Source organism: Leptosomus discolor, chromosome 11 (assembly GCF_034619465.1).
Source record: "Leptosomus discolor isolate bLepDis1 chromosome 11, bLepDis1.hap2, whole genome shotgun sequence".
Taxonomy (NCBI): Eukaryota; Metazoa; Chordata; class Aves; order Leptosomiformes; family Leptosomidae; genus Leptosomus; species Leptosomus discolor.
This window is the reverse complement of record NC_141401.1, coordinates 3,139,783-3,152,559: the sequence shown is the minus strand read 5'-3', so window position 1 is coordinate 3,152,559 and position 12,777 is coordinate 3,139,783. Positions and strand designations below refer to the sequence as shown.

The window sequence follows — 12,777 nt, the reverse complement described above, 5'->3', positions numbered from 1 at the left end:
ATCTTTGGAATCACAGAACAGCCCTGGTTGGAAGGGACCTTGAAAGAGGATTCAGATGATCTTCATACATTTATACATTCATATTGTAAAGGTCTTCCAAGGTCAACTACAACTAAACTATGTTGCTGGGACTTTAAAATGTACTATCTTGCTTTACTAGTAGTAAGCTATAAATACAGTGGAGAGTAGTACCTACAAAACCCACAAACTACAGGTAATCACCAGCATGGTAATATAGCCATTTGAACATCATGCAAGTCTTTACTGGAAAAAGCAAAATTTACAGCCTGAAATATTGTACTTGTATTCTAGATAAAAATAGGTATGATCGTTTTGGTTGGCATGCAGAACCTGCAACAGTAATAGAAACTCAAGGACTAGTTCTTGTTACCTCTTAACTAACATCAAAAAAGGGGGAAAACAAAAAAAAACAGGCAAGGCTGGACAGAAGTTTGTGCCAGTTATGAGACAGGCTATTGTATGAACTAGGATAACTGGCACATCAATTTCAGGTTGATATTTTGTCTCCATGAAGAGCTAATACAATAAATAAAGAGCAGACTATTTTGGATTCAAAGACAAAAAAAGCTGTTTTTTTAAAAATTATGCAATAACTTTTTTTCCCCACCCCCAAAACATTTTATCATTGAATTCACCACAGAAAGCTTTTTGAAATCGTTTTCTTATCAGCATGAAAATAAAAAAGAACAGGATGTGAATACTCTACCAGGAATGGCTGTATGAGAGGTGCTTGCTGGTAGCTTTTTCAATGCTTTTTTAAACTGTGCTACTCCTAAAACAACATTTCGTATTTTCATCCATAGGAAATAGCCACCTCGATTGCTTGAAGGCCAGGTACTTTCCAAAACAGCCTATTTTGGAAATATCAAAGTGAAATAAAGCCATCTTAAGGAACGGTCGGGTGCAAAATTATTAACTTAATTTTCAAATTGGGTTACATTGGCAGTTATAAAGTAGACTTCTAAACCTGCAAAACCGAAGACAACACAATTATTCTGTCTTGTACTTCTTCCAGTTACTAGAAATGACAGAATTACATCTGAACTGTTCCCTTATTTTGCTTGCTTCTATTTGCCTGGATAAAAGCGCGTATATTTTTCCTCGCCTTCTCTTTCAAAAATACTTACCTTATTGTAGTAGCCATAAGTAATGGCGTTAGGGTCAACACCAGCTTTCTGCATTTCAAAAAGCACTCTCACTGCTAGCACAGGCTGACCATACTGCCCACACAGTTGCATGAGCACTCGGTAGCATACCTGAAAACACACACAAGTTAGTATTGGATTTCTATAGTCCAACACATATTCCATTGCATAAAACCCATGGGCTGTTTCTGGAGTTCTGGGGTTGAGTTATTTTACCTCATCAGGTGGATCTATTTTTTTTGTATGCATTTTTTGTAGCACATCATATGCAGTTCTCAGAGCCCTGACTTTCGAATGGCACACTTTCACATACGCAGGAAGGCAGATAAACCAAAGACCATAGCAGTGACGTAACAAACATCTGGACCACATCTGTGGTATGGATGAGTACTTCTTAGCAATTTTATGTGCAGATTTAATTTCCTGTAACGAATCATAAAGATTATTTATGTATATTCGCATACACATTCCACAAACCTTCATGTTAAAAACTGAACATGTATCATTATGTCTACAGAAACTGCAACATTAATACGAACAACATAATAAAGTGGGAAAGAAAATGAAAGCAGGGTGAGTGATACCAAAAAACAGTTTCTGTGCAATATTCCCCTCCTAAAAACTTGCATTTCTTTAAATTCATGTCTATAACTTTTGGTCTGCATTTTTTGTAAGAAACATTTAAAAGTCAGAGCCCTTCTTAAAGCTCTGGATAATGAAAAGCAAATCAAAAAGTGGATGTGAAAGCCCAACGCTTACTGAGAACAGCGTGAAGAGTGTGGAAGGTGTAGGGACAGGCCAGTAAATGGCAAGATGTGTACAGGGGCCCTGTACGATCGGGTGTAGGCAAGGAGCATCCCAAGAACAACGAGTGTGGCTGCCCTGCAGTCACCATATCAGTGAAGAACCGTTAGTTGGGCTGCAGCCCCTGCTGGTCAGTCGTTACAGTCAGACTCCAGATGAAGGCAGCAAACTGTCACTTCCCAAAGCGCCTCACGCTACAGGAATCCCTGCAAGTACCTGTTTAGTTCTTCTGAACATTGGCGACGGGCTGTTGGGACTGCTGGCTTTTGAGGACAGTTTGTGATTTGGTGCTGTGAGAAATCCTTCAGGTCGCTCAAACAAATCTAGTTTTAATACTGGAAATCCATTATAGCTGCAAAAGAAATGCGTCACTTAACTGCTGCAAGTCAGCTCCAAAGTAGACACGTCACATAATAGCAAATGAAATCAATTACACAGTTGCACTAGAAGCTACACCATGAATAGGAAACACAAAAGTAAATCCTTAAAGATACCATTGACAGTGGTTTCCTAATCCATCCGCATGATTTCATAAGCCTGCACAAAGAGTCTCTTAACCTATTATTTCAGAGTAAGCAACTTAAATTGATAAATACATTTGCTTTCATAGCATTTTCTTTAATTAATGTGTCAAATGCATTAGTGTTGATTCTAGTTAACAAAAAAAATAATCTGTGTGACTTAGTCCCTAGCGAGCATCACATGACAGAGGTTTATGAAAATCAATATGAACAATATTAAACTATCTAAAAGATTAAATTAGATTTAAAAATGTTTCTTAAAATTAATGAAGAAACCAATAGACAAACTCATTTGACATAATTACTAAATCAGTAACACTGGTTTTCAGTGCTTCTTTAAAATGTACTCTTCTCTTTCCAAAGAACATCTGCAGCAGTAGTAGCAACAGGCCAACAGACTGGGTCCACTAATTTCAATTTTAATCTTAAAAAGTGTCAACAGCTAGCACAACGTAATGCGAACACACAGCCAGCTTTACGAACTATTATTGCTTCTGTGTGTACACCCAGACAAAATCATTAAAACTTGAGAAGAGCTGGCACGTTAGGCATTTTACATACACATTTTTACTTGAGCAACATAAAGGGACAGGAAAAAAATCTGTACTTCGTGGCTATCACAAGAACCTAGAACCTAAACACCACAAGGGCCGCTCTTAGGATTTTGGCTAGCATCCTATTGTGTCCCCAGGTTACCTGTATTGTAGAGGGTGCTCTTCACCATTTGGCAGATGAGGGATCTCGGGTGGTGTTATGAAAACTGTATGCTCACTCTTGTATGACTCATCCAGCTCTATAAGTCGTGTTTCTGCAGTTTTGTCCATATCTACCTGGAGAAGTGATGTTAAAAGGAAAAGTAGTTAGTAGTGTTGTATTTTCTGCCACTAAAGCTCTACAGTCAAGCAGGGCAAAGTGTGTATCAGCATCGAAGGACTGCATCTTAAAAGTAAGGATGCCTTGCAAAGTTATAATGAGAAGAGTAGGCGTGGCATTGTTTTTGTAAACTTTACGCCAACACAATAACTGATGTTTAATGATATACTCTGAATTGACTGTTTTCAGTTAAATGTTATAAGCAGTTGTACAAAGAGGTTAATCTTTCTGAATACAACCATTTCTGGAACCGTTTGCAACTGCAGCAGTAACTTGAAACTTACTTTTAAATACGAAAATAAAAGCTATTTTTTCCCTCTATTTTAACCACTGAAAACAACAACCACCTTTATCCAACTGTCTGATGTACCCAGAATCCACACACAACACCACTTAGCAATTTCAGTCACTTACATAGTCATTAAAGTCACGCTGCTTTGCAGAGATTGCAGAAACATACGTGCATTCAAAGAGATAATGGAATAAAAACATGTGACCTTACTAAAATTAAAGGGGGATAGAAGTAACTTTGTTTTTCTAGGAAAAAAAGTAATCTGAGAGATGAAGGGTAGCTTCATGATTTTTTTTCTCTTTCCAATAACTCAACAGTTGTACATGTGAAAATACAGCACATGTTGGGTGGTCCTGTCCTCTCACAGCTAGGACAGAAATTCAGTTCATGGCTAACAAAGGCAACTTGTAATACTACTATAATTGAGCATAAATGACAGCTGCAGCTGTTTTGTTTTCAGGTTTGTGACCGGCAATTTGACCATAAATCCTTGCTTGGGACAAAAATAAAGACCCAAAGCAAAACTCTGCCACCCCAAACAAGATATTGGGATATGGACTGTTTCCCTTTGAGAAAAAGAACAGACAAGCCTTTAGCAATACTACAGGCTTCCTACTGCTACTGTTGGCCTTACAGAAACCACTCGGAACAGAGCAAATATAACCTGTATTACATTTCATCTGAGCACCTTTACTTGATTATTGTACTGGTATTAGTATTGCTTTGTCTCTGATCTTCTGTCACCAACTGTCTCTCCTCCAATACCCCATAAGCCCCGCTTCTGCGTGAGGGATGAGACACATCTCCATCTCAAAGGGTTGGCACTACCAAAGACTATTTACTTCGTAGTGCACAAAACATGCTTTTTACTCACATATTGACAGTCCCAGAGTTCAGCTCAAACGCTGTCACAGTTTACACTTATAGCCATTATTTAAATAGTTTAAATGGCAACCAAATTACAGCCAAGTGGTACATTATTTCAAAGAAATGAGTAAGCAACCTGTGGAACCCAAGGATGCACGTTCTTCACGCCTTAGGAGTTGAGCAACAGAGAAATAATGTACAAGCAGCAGCATATTCGACAGTTCTCTCCCTCCAGTGAGGTAGAAATATATCACGTAGTTTCAGTAGAACTCTTGAATATTTAAAATTTGATAAACATACAAAGAGGTGCTCTTAATTACACGTTTTACTGCATGAGACAGATGGAAAGTATTAGCAAACCGAATCAGCCAAGTAGCAAGAACATATGGCTCCTGAAAAGCAGAAATAAATGAAACCTTCCTTGGCAATTTAAATACTTTTAAGGATGTAAAAACTCCACAGGTACAAGTTTCACCAGTGAAACACAATTAAAGCCAGCAGCTTAAATATGTATTGATTTGAGATAATTTTTGAATTCCTGGGATAATGAAAACTTGAGACAATCACACCCTATCTTCCAGTACACAACGGGTAATCAATTACAATCTCTGCTGCTGCTGTCTAGGATAAGATAACATGTAGAAGAGATTACTCTTCATCTTAAACTATTTTTATGAATTATTTGAGGCAAGGCTTAGATTGTATTTTATAGATAACTAATTTCACAGTATTATAGTAATTTCACAGTACATAAAATTTTTCTCAATCCAGTGGCCTGTAACTACCCTTAAGAAAGTGTTGTATCATCTTTCAACCCATGACATAACTCTTCCACAGAATCACAGAATGTTAGGGGTTGGACAGGACCTCGAGAGATCATCTAGTCCAAGCCCCCTGCCAGAGCGGGACAAAGGGTGACCCGATACCCTTTCAGGTACTGGTTCACCCAGTGAAAGACATTAATATATAAATAAATATTCCCTTTATTGGAATAATTCAAATTAGTATCTGGTCAAAGAGCATCCTGGCTAAAGCTCTGGTTCGTACAGAAGTCCTCAGTGTACTTCAGTATTTTGACTTGGTATGTTACTGTGAAGCACAGCATGGGAAAGAAGAGAAATCAAGAAGGAGGAAAGAGATCAGGCAAATATATCATTGTTCAAAAGAATCCTACATAGGAACCCCTTCCCTCATGTCAGTGAAAACAGTTTCACAACCAATTCTAAAGCCATAGCAAATCCTAAAGGCATAGCAATTCCAGTGCCTCAGTTTCCCCACAATTATCACTGGCATAGAAGTAGCTGTCCCATTAATAAAACCATATTAAATCCTTACTGACAGAAACAGAAGTTGGAGAAGTACAAGTGTTTTCTGTAAAATTTATTCTCATGGCACGGTCATGAGCATTTTTTACAGCAGAAAGAAGCTGCCCACGGCATCAGCTAGCAAAGTAACTGGCATTAGAACAGATGAGTCTGTGCTTCAGCTGCACAAGTGGCTCCTTAACCTTTTGGAGAAGGTGAAAGCTCCAACAGCTCCACAGAATCTGTGCAGTCTCACAGTGGCATCACCAACCTAAGTATTACTTTTTCAGAAGAACTGTGAGTTCACGGGCAAGATAACTTTAGCTAGTGCATTAACTTCAGTACCCTCAGAAACCATTCTATAAAATGAAATATAACAGAGAATTTGACACTTACTAGTTACCACACTCTGAACAAGAACCCTATTTAACATTAGTCAGATAACTAACCAAGTACTCCCCAGTAGTGGTTAGTCACTGGGGTGTGTATATCCCCGTCCACGAGAACTCCTGTTTTTAACCACTGACTGGCATACAGCAAAGCAAGCGCTATGTGTTGAAGGCTTTTTAACTGAGCTATAGGATAGTTGGGTGAACATTACAGAAATGTTGGTAATTCAATCAATTTACAACCCACAAATCCTGCAACTCATGCTGTGAAGCATACTTCTGAGAACTACTACTAATAAAACACTGAGACTAGCAAAAGCTATAAAGCACATTAAATACCATTAGATCATGCTTTTGTATTTCTCTCAAGCTTAACTGCTCTCAGATTTGTTTTCAAAACAACTCCTTTTAGCTCTTCTGCACTTTCATACCAGAAATAGCCATAAATACAAACTGTCAATAGCAGTTTTCACAGTCTTCAGTATTAATTCCTGCGAAACAAACAGCAGGTGACCTACTTTACAGGAAATCCCAGACAACTGTGCATTAAACATCTGTGTCCCAGAATAGAGTGTTACAGGTAGCCAGCAAGATGACAAGTAGGTACGGAATTTCTTGTATTATTCATAAAAATTTCTTTCATGTTACAACAGAAGCAAACAGGGATATAAGATTGTGGGTTTCAGTTCTTCTGAGAACAAAAACTGATGTGAAAAAAATTTCAAGCCGCCTCAAAACACTTTTGTAGACCCTCTCTGGAAAGACAATGTATTTTCAAAAGCTAATATACCTGTACTTTTTTAAATATTAGTTCTTCACAGTGCTTAACACTATACCAACGTGGACCTCTCTTATAAATATCTTAGGATTTTTAAAAACCTGACCAAAAAAGAAATCTACTTTGAACTAGGAAATCCAACACTCTGTGAGCTCCACTCCAGCAGAAGTTTCCAAGCTTGTTTCAAGAAAAACATCAATTGTTATCACGTTGCACTTTTACACTCCCTGTCACATAATCCTTTACAATTGCCTTTCCTTTTCACTACAAACGAGAGCATAGCATAGCAACAGCTAGCAAGGTATTCCTTTACTGCAACACAAACATGATGGCAGAGCAACAGAACCCACAAAACACGTCAGCTTACACAAAGCTATATGTGACACACCGTAATAAATCTTGCTTACTTAAAGAAACCATACATTTCGTATCCATCAATATTTGATAACAAGGTCACTAGAAAATACCCTTATCCAAGAGAAGAGTATCAACACAAGCACTGTGTTTAAAATACTTACATCAGCAAGCTGGTTTTGAATTGGGCTAAGGAAGTGACAGCAGTATGAATGAAAGGAGAATTGATAAAGACTTGTTTTAATTATTTAGTTCTAGTACAACTCTTCTAAAAACTCTCTAAGAGTAACTTGAGAATGACTATTAGAAAGAACTGGCCAGCACATTGCTTAAAAAAAGGTCAAGCAACCTTCTATTTATAATGACTAAAAAAAGTGACACTGCCTTATATCTTTTAGTGTGCTGCTCATCAACCGCCTTCCAGTATGAAATGAAGTATTACACAATCTATAAAAGTGTTTCTAGTTTTATCTAAAGAATATAATTATCTGATAAAGAAGCTCAGAGTTGCTACTTTACAGTTGGAATATTACACTTCTTACTATAGGTCATTATTTCAGAAGCTTACACACATCTGAAAATGAGCACTTCTAATTTGTTCTTATGTTTTCAAGAATTGGAAGCAAAAAAAGAAACAAAGACCAATAAAAAAGGAAAACTGAAGGCTCCAGTGACTAAAAAATAGGAAGTAAAAGGAAAAAGAAGAGAAATAAACCTGCACTTCAAATATATTCTGCTTGTAGTATATCCGACAACGTAAGCAACAGAAGTGAAAAACCTCACGCATATGAAGACATGCTTACTTTATCTACGCAGTCATCAAAAAATGCAAGGCTGGCGTCCTTATCACTGACAAAAGAACACTCTTCAATGAAGCGAATAAACATTTGAGTTTTGGTCATTAGTGTGTAGAACTTCTGGTGGGAACGATCTCTACTTTTGAGGAAACCTATAAAATGAAATCAGAAGCATGTAAGAATACCTAAACCAAAAAAGCCCTCACCAAAGTCAGCACACATTCTAGTAGCGAGCAATAACCTTCCTGTAATCTTCGCCACTACTACGTCATTTTTTCTGCACTTACACTTCTACCATCATTCACAACACTAACAGTGCAAATATTTTAGATTCTCTCTTATTTAAAGAATAAAAACAAGACATTAATATACATAAAACAAGTTTATGACTCTTCACCTTGTAGTTCAAAGAGAGAACTCGCATCTGTGGCTGTTTCAGAGGGAGCCTCTGTTATCGGCCGGAGATAAGACCTGTAACCTTTTAGTATTGAGGCCATGAAACACAGGAATGCTTCCTGGATCTCCAAATCTAACAGATGCAACTTCTTCCCAGAGTTAAAATCGTAGTCATTCATTGCTAACTCCATTAATGCATCTTCTCTTGGTCTCTGTTGCACTATGAACAAAAAACATTATAACGTTTCACGTATTTTTTTCCAATACTGGTAAAAACATTTCTTTCTATCCCACTAGACTCACTGATCACTGAGCTCCATTAAGTTTGGAACAGATTAAAATATGTGATCAAATTCAATCATGACATGCGACAACGGATTCAGCTTGACCTTATACAACTTGCGTATCTCTGGAAAATACCAAAAGCAAGACGCATTTACCTTTTCAGCACATTAGTTACTACAGCAACAGAGAGAACCAGTACGGACTGAGCTTAAAAGAAACCCAAAGAAAACCATTTATAAAAATGTGAAAATTTATACACGAGCTGATTAAAAAAGCAGCATATTTTAGGGACAAACACATAGACGGGATGTGTGTTTTACTCTTGTTTGGGTTTTGGGGGGGTTGTTTTTTTAATTTGTTGTTGTTTGGGGGGCGGTGGTGGTGGTGTTTGTGTGGTTTTGTTTTTTGGTTTTGTTTTTGTTTTTTTTTTTTTCCAGTGCCTTTCATTTCAAAGTGTTCCCAAAAAGCAGACTATACATATTAAGTACCTATATACATAGAAAAACACCACTCAGAGGCAGAGTAGAGCCATCAAAACACAACAAAATGCAAAACAATGACACAGAGAGAAAGCAGGCATTTGTTTAAAAGATCTAGCGAAATCCCTGTTCTTAAAGTATGTATCACCATTTTAAAGCCATCAGAACTCTAGCTAAAACTTCACTGCTACACACACAAAGTATGGAAACATTCTAATAATGTCTCAAAGTGAAAGGATTGTTTCAATACTCTTTCCACATAACATAATTATAGCCAGCCTTATACTGGTAACATGTTAGATCCTTATTATAAAGTACATTGCTTAAAGATCAGTACCACTATTTTTACAGAGAACATAAGGTTTGAAAAGCTTTTCTAAAGAAATCCTCACAGTAAAATATACCAAAGTTTTGAAGCAACAGACAATTTTTATCACCTGTCAGCTAAACATATTTTTTGTGTAGCACAGACCAATAAAATTCTGTTTCTGTACATTCTAATTGGGACACAATTGAATTCTAGTGACCCCCACGGCCAAGAAGGTGTAAACGGCCTTTAAATAAAAAATGAGTGCCCTAAACCCAGGGGACAATTAAAAGATCTCATGCAATATGCTTTCCAGGTGTGTACTTCTCAAACATGCAGTGCTGATCAACCCCATCCTTTTCATACTGGGATTTGTGCCTCAACCACTTCTTGTCTCTGCCACAGCAACTTGATTTTACAATTGCATTACCGCTCCTCAAGGCTCCTTCAATGTCCACGGAAAACATCTCCTAAGCAGACAGGTAGTGCCAGAGGGCCGATGGACTCCCTTCCCACTTCACAAAGCCTATTAGCTATGACACCGAAGCACCGAATCAGCTGGCCTGGCTGATTAAAGAATTTCACTAACATCACCCCTATCCATTTTTCTGCTTTCTCACATCAGTGTTCAATACAACTTGCTCTGCAGTATTTGAGGATCCTATCAATAACCGTTTGTTTCAGAAACATCCAGTAATTGTGCTACACATTTAAAACCCCAATTGTTTATAAAACATTTGTTATTTCCATCTTAAAGTTTTAGGTAAAGTACTATCAGTTTGACTGTCAGTCATCTCAATTGTCAAGACATCAGCAGACTTGAGCAGGCTCTGAAGACAAAGCGAAGGTCTTCATTAGGTCCTGGCCTACTCTTTGCTTTACTATTCCCTTCTCATAAAAGCTCTGCATTTTTTTGGTACATCAGTACAGGATAACATCAGTATAAAGTGATATCTATTGAGCACCACCTTATACATATGTGGAAGTCTCCTCTACCTCAAAAGCCCCCACATGGGATCTAATCTCTCCACTTAAAGCACAGATTTTCCCATTCCGTATAAAAACATTATGCTTTGTTTAGCAGGTGACTTAAGAACATATTTAATTAGTTATATATATATATAGATATATATATAAATATATCTGTTAATGCAGCACACTATATCCAATGTAAACCTTACTATGTACTTTCCCACTCACATTCTGCCAGTTGCTGATATAAATTACTTAAAGTGTTCATCAGATTTTTACAAGGTTTCTTTGGTAAGATCTTCCATGCAATAGCCTTCTTATCTCCAGTCCTGGGGGGGAAAAAAAAAAAAAAAAGGTACGAGTGAGTATACACTGGAATACATGTGTATATAGGACTGTATTCAGAGGATTTTTCTATCCTCTGGGAGAAATGGGAGAACATATACAATTTGCTCCATTAAAACAGGACTGAGAAGGATTAAAAACTAATGAACAAAGTCTTTTTAAAATTATTTATTTATTATATGGCTATTTGATCACAGCCATCTAACCAACGCCCTGTATTTCAGGATGACGATTATGCAGCCACAGCCTTTAGCACTGAAATCAATCCACTTAGAACTTATGAAAGGTGAATTAATAGTATTAAGCACCTACCATTGCACAAGCAACCACCACACATGCTATGTTCTGAGCTGTAATTACTTAAACTAGGATGGAGATAATGACTAGAGTGCTCGTAATAACCTGGAATAATTTCATACGATAACTGCTTTGTGTTTAGCGCATATAGATTTGGATGTAACTGTACCATTATCACAACGAAAAAAAATTACAACATTCTCTATCAACAGAGAGCACCAGCAAGACTCAAGACCCCATTGGTCACAACGTTGCAAAAATCATAAAAGCATTTGTTTGACACTTTTTTCTATACAACGAAACAGAATTAATTTGTTTTAAGACAATGCATTACAAAAATCAGCTAAAAGTAGAATGAAAACAGAAATAATTGGAAATAAATTATTTTTCATTAATCGATATGTAGCTACTTAGACAAATACCAGAAGAAATGCACAAACATGTTCCCCAACCAAAAAGTAACACAATCAAAACCGAAGTTATCACAGCCTAGTTTGAACTAGTTCCTAAAAACTTCAGAGCAGAATTGCTACACAAACTTGGTACCAGCATAAATCCTTAACAAAAATTTCTATTTACAAATACTTAATAAGCAACCTTCTCTAAATCCCCATACAACTACTGAAGCAAAAATAAATGCACAAATAAGAAAATTTAGAAAGAAAAAAGTTTTTAGATAGACACAGTAATGCTGAAAGACTGCTACCAACAGGAGGATAATACAAGAGAACACTGACCAAAGACTTTCAGAAGTTAGATACTAAGCATATACTGAGTATATTAAACATTGTACTGAAATAAAAGTTTAATTCTGAAATACAAGTTTGTTTAATTTTGTGTGTTTCAGAATCTTGAATCAGAAGTCTTACCCTCTTCTATTTTTGCATCACTTCATCAGAAGGAAATAAATAATTCTTCATTTTTAATATCATAACAATAGTTTCCCAGTGCTTTTACCAGTGCATTGCTGTCTCTTGCTAGTATTTTAGATACTAGACAATCAGTATTACAGAAAAACACAGTATTCTACACAGTTCTGAAGGAGACACATTACAATACTGTTATTTCGGTTTGTTAATGATGTCCTGATTCTAACTGTTAATTAAGACTCTCTCACCCATGAAAATTCACAGCTCTAATTCTCAACATGAAGTTCCTGTACTTCATACTGGTATGGAGCATGATTTCATTGTTCGAATTTTCAAGCAGATGCTCGTGTGAAGACACTAGAATTTCCTCAATGCTCAGAAAGCCAATCATGAAAAATGAAAAAGACTATTCTCCTCCAGGGACCATGAGACACAATAGGGTTAATCCAGGAAATGTGCCAATGAGATTTTAATGTAACAGAATAAAAAGCAATAATGTTCCATGAGGGTTGTACCTCCACTCTGCTGTGCTGAACAGGAGATATAATTTCTAGCACGTTCATTTCCAGAAGGATGATATATTAGAAAGTTCAGAGGTTTAAAACAAACCAACCCCCGAAAGTTTTTCCCAAAAGCTAGTTTTTTGTTGAAAACAAAAATAAAAAAAAAAATAATGGAAGAA

General features: G+C 36.8%; 1 protein-coding gene across 3 annotated transcripts in view; it reads right to left on the bottom strand.

Moving 5' to 3' along the window:
* Positions 1-12,777, bottom strand: part of DENND4A (DENN domain containing 4A) — a 42,441-nt gene that overhangs the window by 16,677 nt on the left and 12,987 nt on the right. For all 3 annotated transcript variants that reach the window (XM_086471669.1, XM_086471670.1, XM_009956681.2), the window contains exons 10-17: positions 10,813-10,913; positions 8,543-8,761; positions 8,152-8,297; positions 3,188-3,321; positions 2,187-2,322; positions 1,383-1,589; positions 1,149-1,277; positions 728-872 (exon numbers count right to left, since the gene is read on the bottom strand). In XM_086471669.1, the coding sequence (XP_086327795.1) occupies positions 728-872; positions 1,149-1,277; positions 1,383-1,589; positions 2,187-2,322; positions 3,188-3,321; positions 8,152-8,297; positions 8,543-8,761; positions 10,813-10,913 (1,217 nt within the window). The remainder of the gene's footprint in view (positions 1-727; positions 873-1,148; positions 1,278-1,382; positions 1,590-2,186; positions 2,323-3,187; positions 3,322-8,151; positions 8,298-8,542; positions 8,762-10,812; positions 10,914-12,777) is intronic.